General features: G+C 42.3%; 1 protein-coding gene across 1 annotated transcript in view; it reads right to left on the minus strand.

Moving 5' to 3' along the window:
• Positions 1–10433, minus strand: part of MICOS10 (mitochondrial contact site and cristae organizing system subunit 10) — a 28650-nt gene extending 18217 nt beyond the window's left edge. The window contains exon 1 of the mRNA XM_006196715.4: positions 10281–10433. Coding sequence (XP_006196777.1) covers positions 10281–10344 — 64 coding nt within the window. The 5' untranslated portion in view covers positions 10345–10433. The remainder of the gene's footprint in view (positions 1–10280) is intronic.
• Between the last annotated feature and the right edge of the window lie 12257 nt (positions 10434–22690).

Genomic DNA, 22690 nt, shown 5'->3' on the forward strand with positions numbered 1-22690 from the left:
ACACTAGCCCATTCGACTGTTCTGTACGTGTATTCGTACTCCGATACCACACTGTCTTGTTTACTGTAGCTTTACAGTAAGCCTTGAAATCAGGAAATGTTAGTCTTTCAACATTGTTTTTTTTTTAAAAAATTGCTTTGGCAATTCTGGATTGTTTACATTTTCATGTAGATTTTAAAATGAACTTCTCAATTTCTATAAGTATCTTTGAACATTATTTTTCTTGCTGGAAAAACAAATAATATAAACTTCCTCACTGAATTGCTGGGAGAGTAAAAAGGGGATAATATATTAGTGTGCCAAACACGGTGGCACATAACAGGCATTTAATTAATGTTAGCTTCCTCTCTGTTTCCCTCTCTTGGCCTTTAAATATAAACAGGATCCAATCTAGCAATGCCCTAACATTTCACTAGTGGGTCAATGGCCGTGGTAAAAACATTACCACACCAAACAACTTTTATAAGTCAATATTTGTATTTTTACTTGGATTCAATACTGAGATGCACTTGCCAGACAAAGCAATTCAGCATATTTACTAATAAACTGTTTCAGGCCACATTTTAGGAAAGCATAAAACCACAGCCAGAACAAAAATTCAAATGTTTTCAAGTTCCATATAGTGCTTAATTACATTATTCTACAATACTAACAAAAAATTCTCCTCTAGCAAGATCACAATGTTCCATTATTCACACTGCTGCTGCAAATGGAAAAAGCATTTTTGCTCCCAAACATTGTTTAGAAATACATATAACAAAATATGGCTACTAATTCAACAATTAACATGTACTAATTTGAAACCTAGTCCTATAAACAACCAAAAGCCTTTGAAGTATTTTAGTTTAGCCTAATTGACATCAATCCATGAAATGGAGAGGCTACCAAAAGGCAATTTTTGGTAAGCCAACAATACTTTGTGGTAGCCCACATTTATCAGATGAACTGATACTTAAAAGAAAAACACTAATTTGCTTTCTTTTTCCATGACTGTTCAATGGCCTCTCTCAGTACAGTATTTTTTTTAACACTAAAATGGTCTTAAACAAACAATTTAACCACACTTAATTGATTATCGGATGAATACACAAAACCTGCTGGTTAATTCCAAGGCAGGTCAGCTGCTAAATCATTTACTGTCCTACTTTCTTAGCAAGGAAGGAACAAGGCCAAATCCTTTCTTTTCATGAAGATGAATGCATGGCAAAGAAGACTTTCACCTCTGCTGACTGAGCTGTATATAACTAGTGACAAATTTCAAGACATAACAGAAATTAATAAGCTACAAAATGCTACTTGGGCTCCCCTCCTGCCTCTCCTAATTGTCAACCGCAACTTCATTCTTCATTTACGTAGGCTTGACGTCACCCTTGACGACTCCTGCTCATGAGCCTGCATTTTAAGTTCTGTAAATATCACCGCTGTACTGTCACCATTACCTCCGCCTCCAATGCACTCCTTCTGCTCCCATCTTAGTTCTGGTTTCCTCTAATCTGATCATTTCACCTTTGGCATGACTTTGCCATAATATACTAACCCGTATCCTGCCCTCATTTTGGCCCTTCCCTATTCATTCTCCTCATGCTACTTCAGCGACCTTTCTGAAATGAGACACTGAACTATGCCACTCTTCAGCTTAACATTCAGTGTTTTTTCTCAATGCTACACAAAGAGCTGCCATACAATCCAGCCATTCCACTCTCAGGTACATACTCAAGAGAAATGAAAACATGTGTCCACATAAAAAACTTGTGTACTTAGTCATAGCAGCATTATTCATAACAGCCAAAAAGTGTAAACAACCTAAATGTCCATCAACTAATAAACTGATAAACAAAATGTGGTATATCCATACCACAGAATATTATTTGCTAACCTAAATACCCCAAAGCCATCTATAAATTCAGTGCAATCCCTATCAAAATCCTGACATTTTCTGCAGAAATAGAAAATCCATCCTAAAATTCATGTGGAATCTCAAGAGACGCCGAAAAGCCAAAATAATCTTGAAAAAGAACAAACCAGGAGACACATTTCCTGATTTCAAAACTTACTATAAAACTACAGTAATCAAAACAGTGTAGTACTGGCACAAAGATAGACATTTAGACTAATGTAATAGAGCCCAGAAATAAACCCTTCCATGTACAAACAGATGATTTTTGACAAGGGTGCCAAGACCATTCAGTGGGGAAAGGACAGTCTTTTCAACAAATGGTCCTGGGAAAACTGGATGTCCACATGCAAAAAATGGAACTGGTCTGACACCATGTACAAGAATTCACTCAATATGGACCAAAAACCTGTGAGACTATAAAACAGAGAAAACATAGGGCAAAAGCAACACAACACTGGGTTTGGCAATGATTTCTTGGATATGAAATAACAGAAAACATATATATTGGTCTCTGCCTCTAGTTCCTGGCATAGAGCCCGTAAACCCCCTAGAATTTCCTGAGTCATAGGCGTGCCTTTTGCTCTAATGAGACAACTCTTGCGGGCTCCTGGATAGCTTCAGGATGGGGGCTGATCCAGAAAGACCAAGCCACACTTGGAATTTTCAGCCCCATCCTTTATTCCTCAAGAAGGGAGAGAGGGGCTGTAAGCTGAGTTAATGCTTAATCATGCCTTCATGATGAAGCTTCCATAAAAACCCCAAAAGTACAGGGTTCTGAGAGTTTCCAGGTTGATGAACACATCTTCATGCCAGGAGGGTGATGTACCCCAACTCCACAGAAATAGAAGCTCCTGTGCCTGGGATCCTTCAGGACCTCACCTAATGTCTCTCTTCATCTGGCTGTTCATTCATATTCTTTAGTATCCCTGGGAATAAACTGGTCATCTAGTAATAAACTATTTTCCACAGTTCTGTGAACCATGCTAACAAATTACTGAACCCTGGGAGGGAATCACGCAAACCTCTGATTCATGGCTAGTCAGTCAGAAGTACAGGTGACATCTGGACTTGTGATTGGCATCCGAAGTGAGAGTGTCATGGGACTAAGACCCTAGCCCATCGGGTCTGTGCTACTACCAGTCAATGTCAGAATTAAACAGAGTTACAGAACACCCAGCTGGTGTCAGAGAATAGCTTGGTGTGGAAAACCCACATATCCAATATCAGAAATACTGTGAGTGTGAGATTAGAAGAAAAACAGGGAGTTTTTTTTGCTGTTCAGACATCAAAGGCACAGTCAACAAAAGAAAAAATTGACAAACTGGACATTATGACAAATTTTAAATTTTGTGCATCAAAAGATAACAGCAGAGTAAAAAGCATTCCACATACATGAGAAAATATTTGCAAACCATATCTGAAAAGGGATTAATAACCAGAATATACAGAGAAATCCTAAATGCAAGAACAAAAACAATTCAAAGATAGACAAAGGACCTAAACCAACAAGGAGAAGAAAAAAACAAGTGTTGGGGAAGACGTGAAGAAACCAGGACTCTAGCACAGTGTTGGTAGGAATGTAAAATGGTACAGTCGCTGTGGAAAACAATATGGCAGATCCTCAAAAAGTTCAAAATAGAATTACCATATGATACAGTAATTCCACTTCGGGGTATATAGCCAAAAGAACTCAAAACATGGTCTCCAGAAAATAGTTGTAGAACCACGTTCATAGCAGCATTATTCACAACAGTAAAATGCAGAAGCAACCCAACTGTCCAACAACAGGTGAATGAATAAGCAATGTATGTACACATGTATAAATACACACACATGGTGGAACATTGTTCAGCCTTAAAAAGGAAGGAGATTCTGACATAGCTACAAGAAGAATGAACCTTGAGGACATTATGCAAAGTGAAATAAGCCAATCTCAAAAAGACAAATACTGTACAAATCTACTTATATGAGGTACTTAAGAGTAGTCAAAAAATCACAGAGACAGAAAGCAGAGTGGTGATTGCCAGGGGCTGGGAGGATAGGGGCAGGAATGGGGAGTTATTATTAAATGGGTACAGAGTTTCAATTTTACAAGATGAAGAGTCATGGAGATAGATGATGGTAATGACTGCACAACATAAACAGATGTATGATCAGGCCACCCAAGATGGCTGTTCTCTTGCTCTTTGTACATCCCCTGCTGGACCAGTGCCTGCTTCACCTTCACCCTCCTCACATGACTGACCTTCCTACATACTTGCCCTCTATGCAGCTAGTGACTGTTCTAACTTTCAGATCAGAACATCTCCACCATGACAGCTTATCAAAGAGGGGCGGTGAGGAGTGTACCCCTTTGCTAGTTTCCCTGGTAACTGATGAGCCAACCTGACATAAATTCCCTCTATAACTAGCAACACCCTACCCCCGACCTCACTGCCGTGCAAAGACTGCCAACCCTCACATCGCCAGGGTGTCCCTCCAGGACCTCACTTCAGACATGCAAGATCCCTCTGTTCATTAAACCACTGACATGTCTTGCTGGCTCCAGGCTCTTTCTTCAGTCTCAAGGATGGGTAAGTTCAAGGCTTGAAGGCCTGCGTGGTGCAGCCCAACAACATACTTAATATCACTTGACAGTACACTTAAGAATGGCTAAGATGGTAAATTGTGTTATATGTATTTTATCTTAATAAAAAAAATTGGGGGGAAAATGGGGGAAATACCCCACAAGACTATGAGGATTAAATGAAATAATGCATATGAAATGTAACATGCTTATTTAGCAGTGTCTAGACATGGTATATGCCCAATAAATGGCAGCGATTATTGTCATTCCCCGAAAAAGCCAAAGTCTCTCTCATCTGGAACACTGCCTGGACAATGTCTGAGGACTTTCACCCGGTCCACCTACTAAACACCCACATAGTCTCTAAGACTAAACTCCAATGTCACCACCTCCTTTTCATATTGCTCAAGAAGGTAAGCCCCTCAAGGGCAGGGCCAGTACCTATTCATCTGTGTACCTCACCAGGGATTAATGCCTGGTATTAAATTGTTTGGAGACGTATACATTAATGATTACTATTACATATATAACCCGGAATATTGATTGTCAGGCTTCCAAACCACCCGCAATAGCTGAGATCAGAGCAAATGTGTCTATTACTTTAACTTATGACTGTAATCCTTCATTCACATGCCTGCAGCTAGTATTTATGAAGTACAAGTAATGTACTGAACACTCTACAAAGATTGGCTCATTTTATCCTTACTTGTAACAACTACCATTTTATAGTTGAGGAAACTGAGGCACAGGAAAGGTACTTACATTTATTTCTAATGCAAAAACACAGGGAAAAGGCACGTGAATGTTACCACAGTCAACTGAATGGAATACATTCTAGGGGCTGCTTAAAAATGTTCATGGCTTGCGTTTTCCCTTGTGCTTAATACACGTGGCTTGCAAGGACAGCCTTTTTCAGGAAAGTTATCACAACCCCTCCCCCACCATGACATCTCCTTCCCCTCTTTCAGATTTCCTGGACAATTCATGGATTATGAAGACTAGATACTCTTTACTCTGGTCTTGCAGCGGAAGTAAAATGTAGGGGAAGAGGGACATGGCCTATTTTACAATTTTTCAGGTCACATTAAGGATTCCCAAGGCCTCCACAGGAATCCACAGACTACCGGAATCAGATTTTCCTCAAAGCCTCCTCCAGCAAACCTGCAAATCTGGGGCCCTGGTCTCTGTCACACAGACATCAACTTGGTCACGAGGTCACAGCCTGCCAGCGCAGAGCTTCTGCTTTCAAGAGTGGGTTGTAACACGACACTGAGGGCAGTGGCAGTGCTTCCATGACCTACACTTGCGGGGCTTAGAAATTCTTAAATTGCAGGGAAGCATCTCCCTAAGTCTCATAGTTCTGTGATTTTCTCATCTCCTATAATCTTATTTTCCCTGGAAAACAGAAAATCAAAATAACCTCCCATTTAGTCCAGAGTGACAAGTACCAGGTGAGGACATTAGCTCTGTTCGGGAACTATTAAGACACCTATGTTGACAAGATACTATGCCTTCTTTTCTCATTAGCAAGAAAATGTGTCTTATTCATGTGGGTACGCACAAGACTAACTAGTCAGCATGTACATGAAAAATAAATGGCACAGCGCTTGAACTGAGTGGGAAGGAAAACCAGAGCACTCAGTAAATGAAAAAAACTTAAAAAATAAATTCATAAAATTAGCAAAAACCATTAATGATGCATTCACATAAAACTAACAGAAGATGCTATTAATAAAATGCAATATTCTTCACTCCTTTTTAATTTCCTGCAATAAGGCTTTGGCACTACCACTTAAACCAACATCACCCTCTACTTGTTTAAATAAAAAAGTGCTCTCTCATTTATGTTTCTTGGTTGACTACTCTCAAACATTTCTTTACTACTTTATTGAGATTACTAACAATAATTTACATTCCCAGACAAAACTGAAAGTTGGTAAAAGTTCCAAGAATCCAAGGGCACATGATCAAATGTGTCAACTTGCAGAAATGCACAGGAAATCTACTTTAATTGACTTCTTAAATTTAAATGCTAATTCATTCAGTTAATAAACACACAGGATAGCAAATATGGACAGAGGACAGAGTCTACAAAATTCTCAGCAATCCGTGCCACTCACTTAACAATAATTATTGTATGCCTCCTCTATGCCAGGGGCTGCGGTCAACAGAGAACAGTCTCCAGTTCTCATGAAGCTTACGTTCTATGGAGGAGGGACAATCAGGTAAAGAAACAAACTGCAAATTCCAGATGGTAATATGTGCTATTAAGAAAAATGAGTGATGTGATGGAGACTAAATATGATACCTAGGATCATCTTAAATGCTAACAAGGTTTTTTTTTTTAAGACTTTAACATCAAACCTTATGTATGAACTAGGCAATGCATACGAATGGCAGCGGCAGGAATGAGAATAGAGGCCAAAGAGAAGGGTGAAAATGCGAGGAGGAGAAGGAAAAGAAAGAAACAAGGACTGAAAGAAGAGAGAAACAGATGTGTGATGAACAATGGCCTGTTGTGCCTATTACAGGGCGGTGTGTGTGTTGATTCATAGGATCAGTACATCAGATCAAACCATATTGGAAACCTTCTATCCTACATACTCCTATTACACACAAATAAATAGATTGCTTCAGAGGAAGAGATCGTTGAAGAACTTTTTTTTTTAAAGAACTACTCCCTCAAGTACATGCTTGTGAGACCTCTCTAACACAGGTGTACAATATTGAGGCTAAATACAAGTGATTAAAATAGTCATTTTTCAGCAAACCAGTGGGAAAAGAATAAAAACACTTAGGTATAAGGCAGCCAAACAGAGAAATGCTCACAAAGGGAGCTGTCCATTCACCTTGACTTCCCTTCAGTCTCTGCCAAGCCAGAAAATATGAAATTATCACTATGCAGCTGAAAGCCTGCCTTGGCCCTTCTTCCCTGCCTGCATTGTCTCCAAAATCTCTATCTATCCTACAGCAGGTGGTCATTCACTGAGTCTCCATCTCCATTCTGAAGTACCAGAAAAGCAAGTAGCCAAAGAGGTTTGAAGAGTTCAATACACTCGCTGCCTATAGGAATAAGAACTAACACATGACAGAACAGTGTTCATCCCATAGTCTCAAATACCTTAGGCAAAAGCCTCCTAAAATTACACATCCATGCTTCATTCCCCTAAGTCCATTAATAAAGGGGCAACCTCCTCAAAATCTGAACCCAGTTCCTCTCTCAAAATTAAAAATCTCTTCTCAACTTCATTATCATTCTCAAATGCAACCATGTAAGCAGAAAATTATGAGCTTTTTTCTCAATATAGTCTCTCCTGCACCTCATATAATCAGTACTAAGTCTTATATGTAACATAGTGTAAATGAGGTTCACATGCACCCCTCCTGCTTTACTTCCAAATGCTGATCAGTGACATCACCACTTAACCAAGTTCTAACCTTGGAGTCATCTTCATTAAGAAATTAAATGAGACAGTGAACCAGTTGGAGAGAAGATAAAGAAAACAGCATTTACTGAATTCCTACTGTGTACTTGGCCTGCTCTGGCCTAGGAGGTGGGTATTACTATCTCCATTTTATAAACGGAGGAAAAAGTTTGAAGTTTCTCAAAATTTTCTGGTTCCTTTCTGGTCTAACAGTCCAGACTTAGCACTTCACATTCACAGTACTCCTCTACTCCTAACTTGTTCTGTTAAAACACTGCCAGAACAATCATACCAAAATTCCATTTATATCACATCAGTTCCCTGTTGAGGGCAGTGAAATGCCTTCTGCTTCTCTTTTTGCCCACTGACTGACCCAGGGCTCAATACATATTTATTGCCTAAAACCATCCCATGATTCCCCACCAGTCCAGACGTAATGAACCCTGGGAGCAAAAAGCAACAGATTTTTAAGACAGAGGTGCTGAATATGCAGAACGCATGTGAAAGTCAAAGGCAATTCAAAAGCTTTCAAGATAAAGTAGACTCTCTAAAATATTTCACAATTCTGACTCCACCCAAACCAGCCTTCTGTAGGGAGTAGGGTGCACTAAAATTACAGCCTGGGTTCTAGCCCCAGCTCCTCCAATTCTAGCCACTTAACCTCTCGGTGCTTCAATTTCCTCCTCCATAGAAGTTCAACCAGCCTCTGCTCAAATGCTTCCACTCTTCCCCACTACCCAAGTCCAAGTCATTGTCCAAAGCATAGCTGAAGGCCTATTTTCCTCGCAAACTTACTGGATGACCTCAATTCATCACTCCACTTACTTTATTTATAATAATAGCTCTAGAGCAAAAAGAGTCTGAATTACTAGTTTTACTTTTATCTGTAATCACACATCACTGTGGATGCCGCACCGCCCACCCATGTCCCACTCGTGAATGACACTGACACTACTCACTGCCTTAGGTGACCATCAGCAGCATAACAATATTAATATCAACAATTATTACTACCACCATTTACTGAATACCTAGTAAGTGCCAGGCACTGTACAAGTATATTGTGTATTTTTCTACCCTTCAGTCTTCATAATCCTTTTAGGTAAATCTGTATCCACTTTCATAGTTGAGGAAGTCTCTACACAAACTCATTTAATCCTCCCAACAACTCTGTGAGATAGTAATAATTATTATTTCCAATTCACAAATAAGGAAACAGGCACAGAGAGGTTAAATAACTTGCCCTAAATCACACAGCTGGTAAGTGGTAAATTCAAGGATGAAGAGGTAGCTGTGATAAGTTAATTAATTTATTGACTCATTCTCAACAATTTTTCCTAAGCACTCCTCTGGGGGATGAGGATACAGCAGTGAATAAACCATGGAGCTTACAATATTCTTTCTTTTCCAATACTTTCATTCAAAGGCACAATCCTAAACCCTCTTAAATACGCTTAAGATTTCCATACAAAAATATCAAATTTAGATAATAAAAATTAGTATCGAAGAAAAAGTATGGGACTTGAAGCAAGAAAATCTGGGTTAAACTGCCAACTTTGCCTTTTATTAGACCCTGAACAACCCCCTTCACTGGACTCTCAAGACTTGTATGAGGTAAAGTATTAAGTTGCAAACCTAGCTCAGTGTCTGGCACTTAGTGTGCACTCAGTAAATGAGTTTCCCTCTTTCCCTCTCCCCTCCATGCAGTGACTTCATAATTTGTGTCGTCAGTGAGCACATGTTAAAAGGCTACGCGGAGTTACACTAAGGGCTGAAAAGTGACCAATCAACCTCTTACTTTTGCAAGGCAATTCTCATTCCAGGTTCACCATCACTATGTCTCCGATTTCAGGCCCCAGACTTCTCTGATGTCGATAAATCAGGTTACAAGTCGGGAATGACAGCAACTCACGTGAAGGCCTGGCAATACTTAAAAAATGCTCCCGATGACCTTCTTGAGAAGGCACTTTTGATACAGCTGGGGAGGACTGTGGCCTCTTGCCCAGGCTGCACGCTCCGTGCGGGAGATGTGACACCAGGGAGGAGAATCTTAAGCCTCTGACACAAGGCTGTGTCCTGCATACGGTTTTAACTCGCAGAGCTCCGCAACCGTCCTGCCACCTGCCAACTCGACCCCCACCTCCTCGGGAATGCAACCCCACCTCTTCGACTTCGGGCGGCCGCCCAGGCTCCTCAGGCCCGAGTCCCCTGCCACCCGAGTGACCTCCCGCCCAGGCTTGGGCAGCTCGCCCTAGCCTGAGGGGCTGGAACAGGCCGGACGGCCTGACCTCTCACAGGGCCTCCACCGGCCCGCAGGCCCTCCTGGTCAGCGGAGCCTTGAGCCGGCTGTTTGACTCCGGGCGGGGCCTGCCAAGGACAAGGAGCCTCTTACCTATTTTCACGACCGCATCCGCCAAGCACCGGTCCCACTTCCTGCCGAGCTCTGAATCCGACATGTTCCCCACCCGCAGCTCCAGCTTTCCCGACGGTCGTGCCCCGCGCTCAGACCCCAGGCAAGTCTCGCGAGAGCCAGCCGCGATTCCCGGGCCCGGAAGGCCAGCGCCGGCACGCCAGATCTCGCGAGGTGATCTGACTGCTTCCGTACTTTACGGTTTTTTTTTCAGTTGGTCGTCAAGGTGATGGGTTGCCTGGAGGCCTGAGGTGACCCTGACCTTGGAGCCGCGCCTACCAAAGGGTTGAGAGACTGACCGGTTTCCGAGGCGGCTTCCCTGTCTGGAAGGACCTTCCACGGCACCAGCTTTCAGTGTTGGCCTTGGAAATTCCCAGGGCAAGTGAGGGCGCAGCGCTTGATTCACTCATTCATTTACTTACCTTGACTTTTTCCTCCTTCATTCACTCATTTATTGCAGTGCAACTCCTGCCTTCACCATTACAACAGAAATTGCTCTGGCAAAGGTCACCTATTGCCAAATCAAATGGGACGCTTTTTGACCTCTGTCCAGCATTGGACACAACTGCTCTCTCTTTCCTGATCCTCCTTGGCTCCGCCTTCTCTTTGTTCATTTGACTCCCAGGACACTGGTCTTTCCTAGTTCTCCTCCTCTGACTCTTCTTTTTAGGTGTCCTCCCTGGGCTGTTTTTTCTCTGCCAGCTGCTTAGAGTGTTCCTCTTTACATACTCTCCCTGAGTGATTGCAGACATTGCCAAAATCTATCTCTAGATCAAGCGTCTACCTCAAGCTTCCGATGATTCAGCCTCTTTGCTGGTGTCGTTGATTTTAGGTTTCCCTCCCCGTTTCCATCCTCCGTCCTACCAGCAAATACAAATTTGACCACATTATTCCTTTGATTAGAAGCTGTCAATGACTTCCATTTATCTACTGGCTATATCCAAGCTTCAATGAGTTCATCCCAGGAAGTAATAGACTTTAGAGCCCCCCTTCATCCACTAATAGAGCTTAGAAACGCCCTCTATCTTGTATTTACAGGATCTCGCCTGCCCCATAGGATTCTCTACGTTGTGTGGAAACATATCTTTATAGATGTTAGTATCTGCCAGTTAAACCAGAAGTTCACTGAAGGCTTGAGCTGCCCCTTCTTCATCTGCACCCATTCTCTATGAAGTATTTGTTGAACTGAATCGAGTTCATTCACCCATTTATGTATTCATTTATTCTTGACATCTTTAACAGCAGAGCTGCCATACTGGTCCTTGCTCTGACAGAACCCCTTCCTTAAGGAAGCCTTCTTCCACCCTTCTTGCAGCTTTCATCTGGGTTATATATCAGACTGTTGTAATTGTTTGCCTGTATCTTGGATGTGACTGTGAGCTCCTTGAGAATGGGGGCTGTGCCATTCCTGTATCCCTGATGACTAGCAGAAAGCTTGGCAAATACTGGATTCTCAATAAATGCTTTTTGAATTGATGTAAGTAAGAAAGAATATGTAAATGATTGATTGAATTAGCAAGAGAAAAAGAGTCTGTTCTTGGAGAACTTTATAGCGCAGCATTTGTGTTGAAAAAGAGAAGGAAAATTAACCTCACTAAATACCCGTGATGTGTCACAAATGCCACCAGGCGCCTCATATAATTTCATTTATCCTCACAGCGGGTTGAGATTAGTGTCTTCATTTTCACAGATTTGGAAACTGAGTCTCAGAGCCATTAAGTAATGTGGAAGATGCACAAGCCTCTGCATTGTGTAGAGTTAGAAACTGACAGAGGCATTTTTATTGGATTCAAGAGAGTTGTAAACTTTTGTAGAAGGCAGAGAGCAAATTACGAAAGCAATCAGAGGCAGATGGTATAGCATGATTTCTGGAGCCAGTCTGTCTGGGTTCAGATTCCAGCTTTTTCTTAGCTTTCTATCTACTATTCTCTCTTTCTATGGTTCCTTTCCCAGGATGATGCTTTGTTCACTGCTGTATCCCCAGCCATAGAACATTATCTGACACACAGCATTTGCTTGATAAATATATGCTGGTTGAATGAATAAAATAAATGAAAACTCTGGAGTTTTTATAGTTCTTGGAGAGCAAAGACCAATACAAGTGGGAAATTAAAAAAAACAGCAATATAGTCATTATAAACTTACTTTCAAATGATTAAAAATAGATTTCTTAATGCTGAAGAAGGGAGTTACAAACATAGAAAGGGAAGACACTTGAAAAAACTCTGCTGTTGGACTGGAATTTAGTGTATCATCATGAACTCATGGTATTTAATTGAAATAGGTATAAAAATGTATGTGTTTCCCAATCCTGTCTACTGAGAGGGTGTAAAAGCAATGACACACCAGTAACAATAAGAAAGCCTAAATCTTGTCTTCTAAACACCATTCTCTATTAAAAGGACCCAGGACTCCGTGGCAAAAGGATCAAGACTTCAGGGCTCAAGCAAGAAAAATTAGAGAAAATCCTGGAATATCTGTATCACAAAGTATGGAAATCTTCAAAAGATGATAGAGTCATGTGAAAATGTTTTTAATAACTATAAACCGCCTAAAGAAGTGCCTGGTCACTAACTGGAACCCTTGGTGTAAGTTGTTATTATCATCATTAGAACTTCTCCCAATTATATGGGACAGGTTGTATGGGACAAAGATAGAAGCTTGCTTTTCAAATGGATAAAGACAGAGTCTTGTGATAAAGAGAGCCAACACCAGGAAAAATGAAAAAACAAAAACTGTCACGTAAGTGTAATAGATTTTAGCCTCAACTGGTTAATCAACTAAACATAAGCTCTTTGTTTAGTTTACTAGGTTGTAAATCCAGCTTCATTAACAACAGAGATTAGAATATTTATAGCACAGCACCTGCATAAATAAAGGTCTTTTAGATCCCAGGTTTTTTTTTCTCAGTTTCCCTTCAGGAATTCAAAACGAATTCCTTTCTTAAAGGGAGATTTACATTTTTTTTGTTTCTTATCTTCTTTCTAAGAGGGATCTTATATCATTTTGCCCCTTCAGTAATGTGTTCAAAGTCAAACAGCTACTAAGTAGCTTCCTTGTTTCGTTCAAAAGCCCAAGTGGCTGTCCCTTAAATAAAAAATAAAAAATAAAAAATAAAAAAAAAGGCCAGAGGGTCCCAGTGTGAAGCAGAAGCTTAAGAGTAACAACCAGAGTGGATTAAAGTATAGGTTTGTGGTCACTTTTTTTTAACTATATCTTTGAACTGACCTTAGAGAGAGTCTGAGGGAAGGCGTGAAAAAGTGCAGTTGAAGGGACATTTTCTGCATCATCTGCACTTGACGTGGATGTGTGAGAGACCGTGAGACTGAGACAAACAGCATCACTCAATTAGTTCTGAATCTAAGCATGTGAACTGAGTGAGTGACAGATAGTACAAGTGTAATCATCATAACTGGAGTATTAATATTTCAAGGGCCAACCAAAATCATTCAGACATTTTTCCCCAGCAGAGCTCCCCTGGCTAACTTAACGTCAAGTTACCTCTGATTTTGACCTCGGTTTTATCAACTCAGCCATGATGGGGTAACTGGATATCACCTGTCTGTTCTGTGGGTTAATAAAAAATTAGGGAGTGCATAAATGATTTCTTCATCAATGCAATCTCTTTGGTAGAGAAAATAGTTCTAAACATGGGACCCAAGCGGAGAAAAGGGCATTCTTGGCAGAAAATAGGCTGAGGTAGCATCTTCTTAATTTCTCCTCTGTCTCACAGCTAGAGAGGTGGGTGTCTCAGCCCTGAATTGGCACTTTGGCCTGTCTGCTTCTGAAGTCACACCTTTACCTGGGAGGTTGATGGATGGGTTTCAGTGGGTCTTTCCATGCATCCCTGAAACTCTATGCAAATCTTTATGTATGAGTGCCTATCTTTTTTTCTTTGAATCTATAGCTTTCTTCTGGTTCTCATAGGTTAAGAACTATTGACCTGGAGTTAAATACACGTCTGGGGATGAGGCTAGTCCCTCCAGCAGAGGGCAGTGGCTCCCACATTCACTGACCTCCTTGACCTCATAACATTGGTTGTCAAGAGATGGAAGAGGTTGAGCCAGGTAGGGCTGACCCAAGGGCACGACAAGAAAATACCAACCTTCCCCTGCTCTTCCTGTTCAGTTGGTTTTGACATCCCACTTCCAACCCCCAGATTGCCACATCGTGGGATACATAAACTCTTGGCAGTGGCTCTGGGGAAAACCACCTTCTCCCATCAACTTCTTGAAAGGGCCTGAAAGATTCTTTTCAAGGACATAGTTTTTCTAAGCTTTTTTGCTCCTTTGTCAATGCTAGTTTCTCTTGCTGCATTTGTGGACATGTTTAGACCACCTGAACAAATGCTGATTTGGAGATCCGGGTTGGAAGACATTTTTCAATGGAAACGTGAATGAACTGACTGCTTCTCACTTGGATGCCTTTGCCTATAGAATCAACTCCTAACTCTTTAATTTAGCATTCAAAGCCCTTTGAGAATGGTTCCATTCCCCCTTCAGCTCTTTCATTAATCTCCCACACAAGGTTGAAACAAAGCAGGACCCTCCAGGGGAAAAATCCTTTGCATGTCCCCTATTTCTTTTTTTCTTTCCTTTTTTTTTTTTTTTTTTTTTTTTTTTTTAGTAGAGGTACTGGGGATTGAACCTAGGACCTTGTGCATGCTAAGCAGTCAGTCTACCACTGATCTATACCCATGTACCCCATGTCTACCATTTCTTGTTTGTAGAAAAGAGGCTTCATTTATCCTCCTTGACCTTCCCTGAGTTCCAGAGGGAAGATTCAAATAGTTACTATTCATGGAAGGGAGGGAATGAGAAACAAATGAGGCAGGGTCAAGAAATAATAGTGCAGCCATGGGGCAAGGTCCCGGTTCCTCCCTAAGGAATACACCTAAACAATACCTTTGAGTTCTTCTGCAGGAACTAAGACCCCCACCCAGGTGGAGCATGGTAACTTCAGGCAGAGTACAAGATTCCTAGATCATTGCCCTGTTACCTCACCACCAACCAATCAGAAGAAAGTCTGCACACAGCGGAAGATCAGGAAGACTCTGATCCCCTCCCACAATGATTCTCCCTTTAAAAACTTTCATGATAAAGCAGAATCTTTGCAGTTGGTCTTTGGACATGAGTCTGCCTTCTCCCTAGGTTGCCAACCTCCTGAATAAAGCAAACTTTTCTTTCCAACCAACATTCATCTCTCGAGTATTGGCTTTCAAACAGCTAGCAGCTGAACCCGAGTTTGGTAAGGAGGTTTCCACATAAGGTCTCCTTCTTGGCCAAACTATCCCTGCAATTGCTTTGGGCTTTCCAACAAGCTCTTAAAGAGGTCACTCCTTCCTTCTTGTTTTTCTTATCATTCCCATTCTTCAGCTCCTCTTCCTGTGCGGAGACTTCTCTGGGCGAGAAGCAGCAGAACAGAGAGTTAATTGTTAAGGGCTCTGGAAGAATGAGCAAGTGCAAAGGCCCTTTAGAGGAAAAGACTTTGCAAACAGGAGATGAAGTCAGAGGGGTGGTGGAAGCAGATAGTCTACAAACTTGTAGGCCATGGCAAAGACTTTGGTTTAATCTGAGTGAGATGGGAAGACATCAGAGGGTTTTGGTGAGAGGAGTAATACCAGCTCACTTGTGTTTGACACAAACCACTCTGACCATTGTGTTGAGAGTAGAATTTGGGGGGCATGGGCAGAAGCAGACAGCCAGATAGAAGACTATTGCAACCATCCAAAAATGATGAAAAAGGAGGCAGTGAGAAGAGATTGGTATCTGGATATTTTCTGAAGGTACAGTTGATGACATTTGCTGATAGATGGGTGTATGGGGTTTGAGGGGAAAAGAAAGGAGTTAGGGATGGTTCTAAGATGTTTGGTGTGATACAAACACTGAAATGGGAACTGACAATGAAATGGGAAAAACTAGGAGGAAGGAGCTTGCATGCGGGGAACAGAATCAGGACTTTAGTTTTGGCTAGGCTAAGTTTGGAGCTGCCTAGCTGACCCAGTTTATGTGCTGCCCTCCATTTCCTCAACTCTTTCTCCTCTCCACACCGCCTTGACTCCTTCCTCAAAGAAGAGCCTTGGCCACCACAACTAATGGTCTCCTGCTAAGACCACTGGCTGGCTCAGTCTCTCCCAGGGTGAGAGCCAGGCTCCAGCTCACCTCCACCATGCCTGCTGCAACAGGAGCTGTAAAAGCTCCAGGCACTGGACCCAAATGACCAGTGCACAGAGGCTGTGGTTCCTGCCAACACTTCTGAGTCCAGATTAAGTTCTAAACCAGGGCTCGGGGAGCAGGCATCCCCAAGGAGCCCAGAAAGGCCAGGTACTACAACCCAGAGGTACAGAGGTAAACTATTATCAAAGACAAGAGATGAGAAGGAGTCAACAGATGAATTCTATTTCCTTCTGCAGGCCAGAAATAAGCATTTGCCTTCCCAAGAGGCAGCACCAGGTGTCGTGGCGTCTCCCCGCTCCCCAACCCCAACTCCTACCCCTGGCATCTCTGGAGGTGTCCCCATGTGACCACACCACTGACTGTGTTCTCGTATGAACATATGGCTAGCTTGATAATGCGCTCCCTTGTATTTGTTTACCCTCAGTCTCTGCCTCCTTCTCCTTTTCTCTCCCTCTTTGCCTTGGGATTGCATTTCTCCAATAGAGCATGCGCATGTGTGAGCTCTGCTTTCTAAGGAACCCTGGCTAAGTCAACATTCAAGTGGAAATGCAGAGTGAGCTGGGAGAGCTCAATGCCTACATATATAGTTCTCTAAGATGACCCGAGGACTGAGCATTGACAGAGGAGAAAGGAAGCCCAAGGACTGAGCTTTGCGGCAGTCTAACATTTAGAGGCTGGGGAGTTGAGGATGAATCAGCAAAGAAGAATAAGAGGAAAGACCATGGGTGGGAGGAAAACCAAAAAGGATGGTTTTCTGGAAGTCAAATGAAGAAAATGTTTCAGGAAAAGAACACAATTAACTGGGTCCAATGAAGATGGAGGTTAGTCATTGGATTTAGCATCAAGGAGTTTATTTTGGTGACATTGACAAGGACAGTTTCCTTGGAGGGGTCAGAGCCAAAGCCTGAAGACAGTAATTCTGAGAGAGACCGGGAGAAGGATTGGAGACAGCAAGCATACACATCTTTTCAAGGAGTCTTCCTCTAAGGAGGAAAAAAGAAAAGGATCAATAGCTTTAGAAGGGGTGGAGTTGATAGTGGGTTTTTAAGGGTGAGAGAAATTACTCACGTTTGTGTGTGGTTGAGAATGATTTTTTAGAGCGGGTAAAACTAACAATACAAGAGAAAGAAGAGAGGAGATGGTTGCAGCCTGGAAGTTCTCAGTAGAAATGCTAAGATTTTAGATTCCAGGGGGCTGGAAGGAGGAGGTTTGTTTCTGAGAAAAGAGAGAGATTGCTAGACATCTGGAATTTCCTTTCCATGGATGCCTAGGTCTCTAGGGTCCAACTTTTAAACTTGAACATTTACTTTTTGATGTGGTTAGAATCCCTGAGCCCACAGTATGTTCCCAAGAGTATTTAATTAAATGGGAATCTGGTGTGCATCTGTGACTAATTAATGCTGATCAAAAACAATTAAATATTAAATGTCAGTGCTGTTACCTGGTTCCTTACTAATAATTGCAAAGGGCTGAATGTAATTATCAAGTCCTGACCTCCGGAGGAACCAAGTTCATGTTAAAATAATGAAAGGCTAAAACTGAACTGATGAAAAAACAGATTTTGTAAATTTTTTAAAATATCTGAAGCAATGAAATGCTGAGCGTCAGAGCAAGGGAATCACTTAGAGTTCTCCTCCTCAGCATGTGGGCTTAGAAGGGCCCTCTGGCTAATAGAAATAATGGCAGTTGCACTTAGCAGTGTACTAAAGATTTCTAACAGTTCTTCTTAGAGTAAAATATGCTTTCACATGCTGATAACTTACATGATGCATATATATATATAGTGATGTAATTCATTCACCAAATGTTTAAAGAGGACTTGATCTGGCCAGTCCTAAACTGTGCTCTGGGAATGAACAGATGCCTAAGATGAACCCTCTGTCTTTAAGATCTAGCCTGCTGTTTCTCAGAGGATGCCCTGCGGCCACCGTTATCAGAACCACCTGGGGTGCTTTGCCCTTTCTCCATTTCACCTGGTGTGACTAGGGGCTGCTGTTGTCTCCTGGTTTCATAAACAATAATTTGTTTTCATTTCTTGTACTATTTGTTTTGGAGTGATTTTTAAAGATGGCGGAAGCAGAAACATCTTTATTCGGCCATCTTGAAACTGGTCAGCCCCCATGACCCTTATGGTCTTGATGAGGGGTGGGGCACATCCAGTGGACGCCACAGGTGGGCTGCTTCTTAGCTACGGGAGCAGTAGGGGAGATGGGAGGACAAAGACCAAAAGCAAGGGCCTGGGTCAGTGTGGTTGCTGAGAGCCAGGAGAGTGAGTCAAGGCCAGAGGGCCATCTAGCAAAGAGGTGAGTGGAGGGTAGAAACCACCGCATGAAGCCAAAGCAAAGAGAGTTTATGAACAAGAAGCAGCAGGGTGGAAAAATAAGGAGATGGTCTGGAAGGATTCCAGAGACGCACTGGGGATGCTTGTGGTGACTTTAAATCTCACCCATGCACCGGCTTGAGTGGGCCACCCAGGTCATTTAAAAGCATCATGGTGGGTGGGCAGTTCGATGTTTCCCCTTCATCAGCCATTTGAAAAGTTAACAGTAAGCTCCCTTCATGAGAGTCTGAGTTCTGAGCTGCTGTCAACTGTAGAGTGCTCATTTGCTGTTCCTGGGATGGCACTTGATACGTCACATTCTTAATTTGGAAAGAGGAGACAACTGTAGTCCCCTCAGCCTACTTTACGAATGCCTGGGGGTGCTGGCTGGACTTGCAGTCTGACTTTCCCTTGCGGGTACAGGACACTCTTAATAGGGACTATTTGTCCTGAAAACTCGGACACATCTGTCTTCTGCTTGAGGCCAAGCGCAGGAGAGGGAGGCAAGGCAGAAGAAGAGAAGGGAACTCACAGTGCTTATTAGCACCTGTTGAGCGCAAGGCACGTTCCATGTGTTGCTTCTTGTATTCTTCTAATGGCCACGTGGGCTGAGCCTCCTTACCCACTTACAGAGGTGAGGAAACCGTGACCATGCAGGACATGGAATCTCCACGCAGGTCTCTCTGGCTCCAAAACTGTGATCTTCCCAGCACATCACAATGACTACGGCTCTGCCACAGCCAACCCTTTTTCCCTCCCTCCTCTGTCTCAGCGAGAGGAACACTGCAGGGCGGGAGGAGGTGACCAACCAGGAGACAGCCACTCTCGTCCCAAAGGAAGAAGATAGCTGACTCGAGGCTGAACTTTTCTCTGAAATATGATGCCTCTCATCTTTTAAACCACTTAACATTGACTTTTAATCTGGCTAAATATAAGAGATCCTCTTACCCACTAAATAAGTATATGTTGAACACCTAGTTTATAGAAGATACTGTGACAGAATAAAATATAGGTGAATTGTATAAAATTATTTTCATGGCTAAGATTAATTTGATTTTTGACATACTGAAAAATGTCAAATTTTCAGTTTGGTATTTGTCACTGTCATTCACAAGAGAGGTCAGGGCTGGATTTGCCAGTAGGGGACTCACTCACCAGGAGGTATTGAACTCTTGAAAATGGATGCATTTTTCAAAGAAGATGGAATTACAAGGGATAAACGTAAAGACTAGGATACAGCCTTAAATTACACTAATTCTTAGGAGCTGCAAGAGAAAGTGAAGCCAATAAAATCCTAGGGATGAAAAAGGAGGAAGAGATGAAGGAAGAAAAGAGAAACAAGAATAATTATTTTATTTTTTTAATTTTGGGGGGAGGGTAATTAGGTTTATTTATTTTAATGGAGATACTGGGGATTGAACCCAGCACCTTGTGCATGCTAAGTGTACACTCTACCACTGAGCTACACCCTCCCCTTATTACGTTTTAAAATTTTCCTTTTTCTTTTTTTTCAAGAATAGTAAGAAAGGGCATACACACAGAGCTGCAAAAGGGGAGGTGGTCAAAGGTACCCAGGGCTTCCCAGAGGGCAAGATGAATGGGTATTTTTTAAAAAAACAAGGAGTATGAATATCAAGTCAATGATTCTCTGCGGATGTTGCCTTTTGAGACAGTGGTGAGAGAAGAAATCAGAGAGCAGAGTTTAAGACAAGTAGGGAAAGCTAGTTCATTACACAGAGGAAAAGGGGAGAAAATTGAATGCCTACAAAATACTCAGCATTCAAAGTGGGCTCCGGAAGGATTAAAGACCTTTGAAAGATAAAAAATATATTCAACAAAAGAACAGAACGTAGGAGGATGTCTTTGTGACCTAGGCAATGGGGACAAATCCTTAAGGAGGGAAATCTATTAATTTGTTTATGTCATAATTAAGGAATTCTCAACAAATGACACTGAGAGACAGTTAACAGACACTAGCAGATGAAAGAAGATATTTTCAACATTTAAAACTAACAAGAGGAGGGACAGTAGGGCTCAGTGGTAGACCGCGTGCTTAGCATGCACAAGGTCCTGGGTTCATTCCTCGGTACCTCTGTTAAAAGATAAAATCAAATAAAACTAACAAGAGAGTAATATTTAAAACGTACGTGGAATGCCAGCACATCGATAGGAAAATGACAGACTCTCCATAGAAGGTGCTGTTGTGTTTGCCCAGGTCCCCCATGTTAGGACTGGGGCACTCTCAGGCAGAGTGGTGCCCTGCTCAAGATCAAGCCCCCTTCCCAATGGCATCTTGCATCCAATGACCCGTCCAGAAGGGAGTATAAAAGCTTAGCCCCCTTGCCTCAAGGCAGGACAACTCTGAAAACCCATCTCAACTCCAGAGCTTCCCACGGTCCTGTTAGAACCATGCCAGGGCAGTTTCACCCCTGTTCAGCTTCTCCCCCTGCCCGATTCTGTTTTTCTCACTCACGGGTATTGTTCCCGAGAGCGCCCCATCCCTAAACTTCTTATAAGCAAACTTCAGACTCAGAATCTGTTTCGCAGAGAACCCAACCTGTGTCATTTAGTCCTGGAAGTGGTCTCAGGAACCAAACTCAGGTGGGATTTTAGAGCTGGATCACCTGCCAATTGCCTGGCAATGAAGCCCCCATCAGTGGTGGTTTGTAGAGTACCAGGAGCCTCTGGCATGCAGTTATGGTGCAGTTTTTAAAACTTTCACTTGTGGTCAACTGGAATGGGATATGAGAGGAAGAGAATGAACTGATGGGTGCAATACATTAGGTGTTTGGGAGTTTAAAGAACTTCGGAATGGGATGACTGTTGTAAGTGACCAAGGTGCTGGAGAAAGACAACACAAGGGTGAGCATGATTAATCACCAATAAAGGGTGAAATCACCAATGTGTTCCCTACAAAAACCAGACAGATCCTGGAAGAGGACTGTGGACTCCTGTCAAGTCCACCAAGTAGTAAGTAGCATCAATTGCAGCTGCCATGCCAGATGTGGTATCTCTGCTGGAGCGGATTAACACAGCCTCAGACGCATGGTATGCGATCACTGATCTGGCAAATGCATTCTTTTCCATCCCTGTCAGAAAAAAGGGCCAGAGGTGGTTCACATTCGCATGGGACAGGCAAGAGTATCTATTTACAGTCTTGTCCCAGGACTATGTCAATTGCCATTTGTCTGAAGGGACCTGGACCCCAGATCAACTCATGAATAAGAAACTATTGGAGGAGGAGAGGGGGAGGGTATAGCTCAGTGGTAGAGTGCATGCTTAGCATCCATTGAGGTCCTGGGTTCAATCCCCAATACCACCATCAAAATAAACAAATAAATAAAAACTTAATTCACTCCCCCACCAAAAAAAAATAAGCTGAGAAGAAGCTTCCATTTTGGGAAAGAAAAAAAAAAGAATCCTTGCCCTGGATTATTTCATAGTCTAGAGAGAAAGACAGACAGTAACAGAGAGATCAGAAAATAATCTGCTCAGGGATTTTCTTGTACTAGTCAGAATTCTTGATAGTAAAGGACACAAACCCAATTTGAACTGGCTTAAACAAAAGCCAGGCTTCAATATCATTGATCAGACTTGGATTATATCCATCCTTGAAACAATCATTATGGGTAGGAGAATGAAATATTCTGATTGTAGGCCTAGTCATGTGCTCAGTCCTGGAAAGAGGAGTGAGGTAGGGTTAAGATCAGCCCACTGAACCAAAGCTGAGGAGGGGATGGTTCCCTTAAGGACAACTAAGGAACTGGGGCTGAGCAGGCAAAATAAGCAGATGTCCCCTGGAGGGCTCAAGTAGAGAACGGGCATCTGCCCTGGGGAGTCAAAGGAAGCTTCATGAAGGAAGTGGACTTTTTTTGAATTGAGATATAGTTGATGTA

This window comes from Vicugna pacos, chromosome 13, assembly GCF_048564905.1.
Source record: "Vicugna pacos chromosome 13, VicPac4, whole genome shotgun sequence".
In the NCBI taxonomy this organism is placed as follows: domain Eukaryota; kingdom Metazoa; phylum Chordata; class Mammalia; order Artiodactyla; family Camelidae; genus Vicugna; species Vicugna pacos.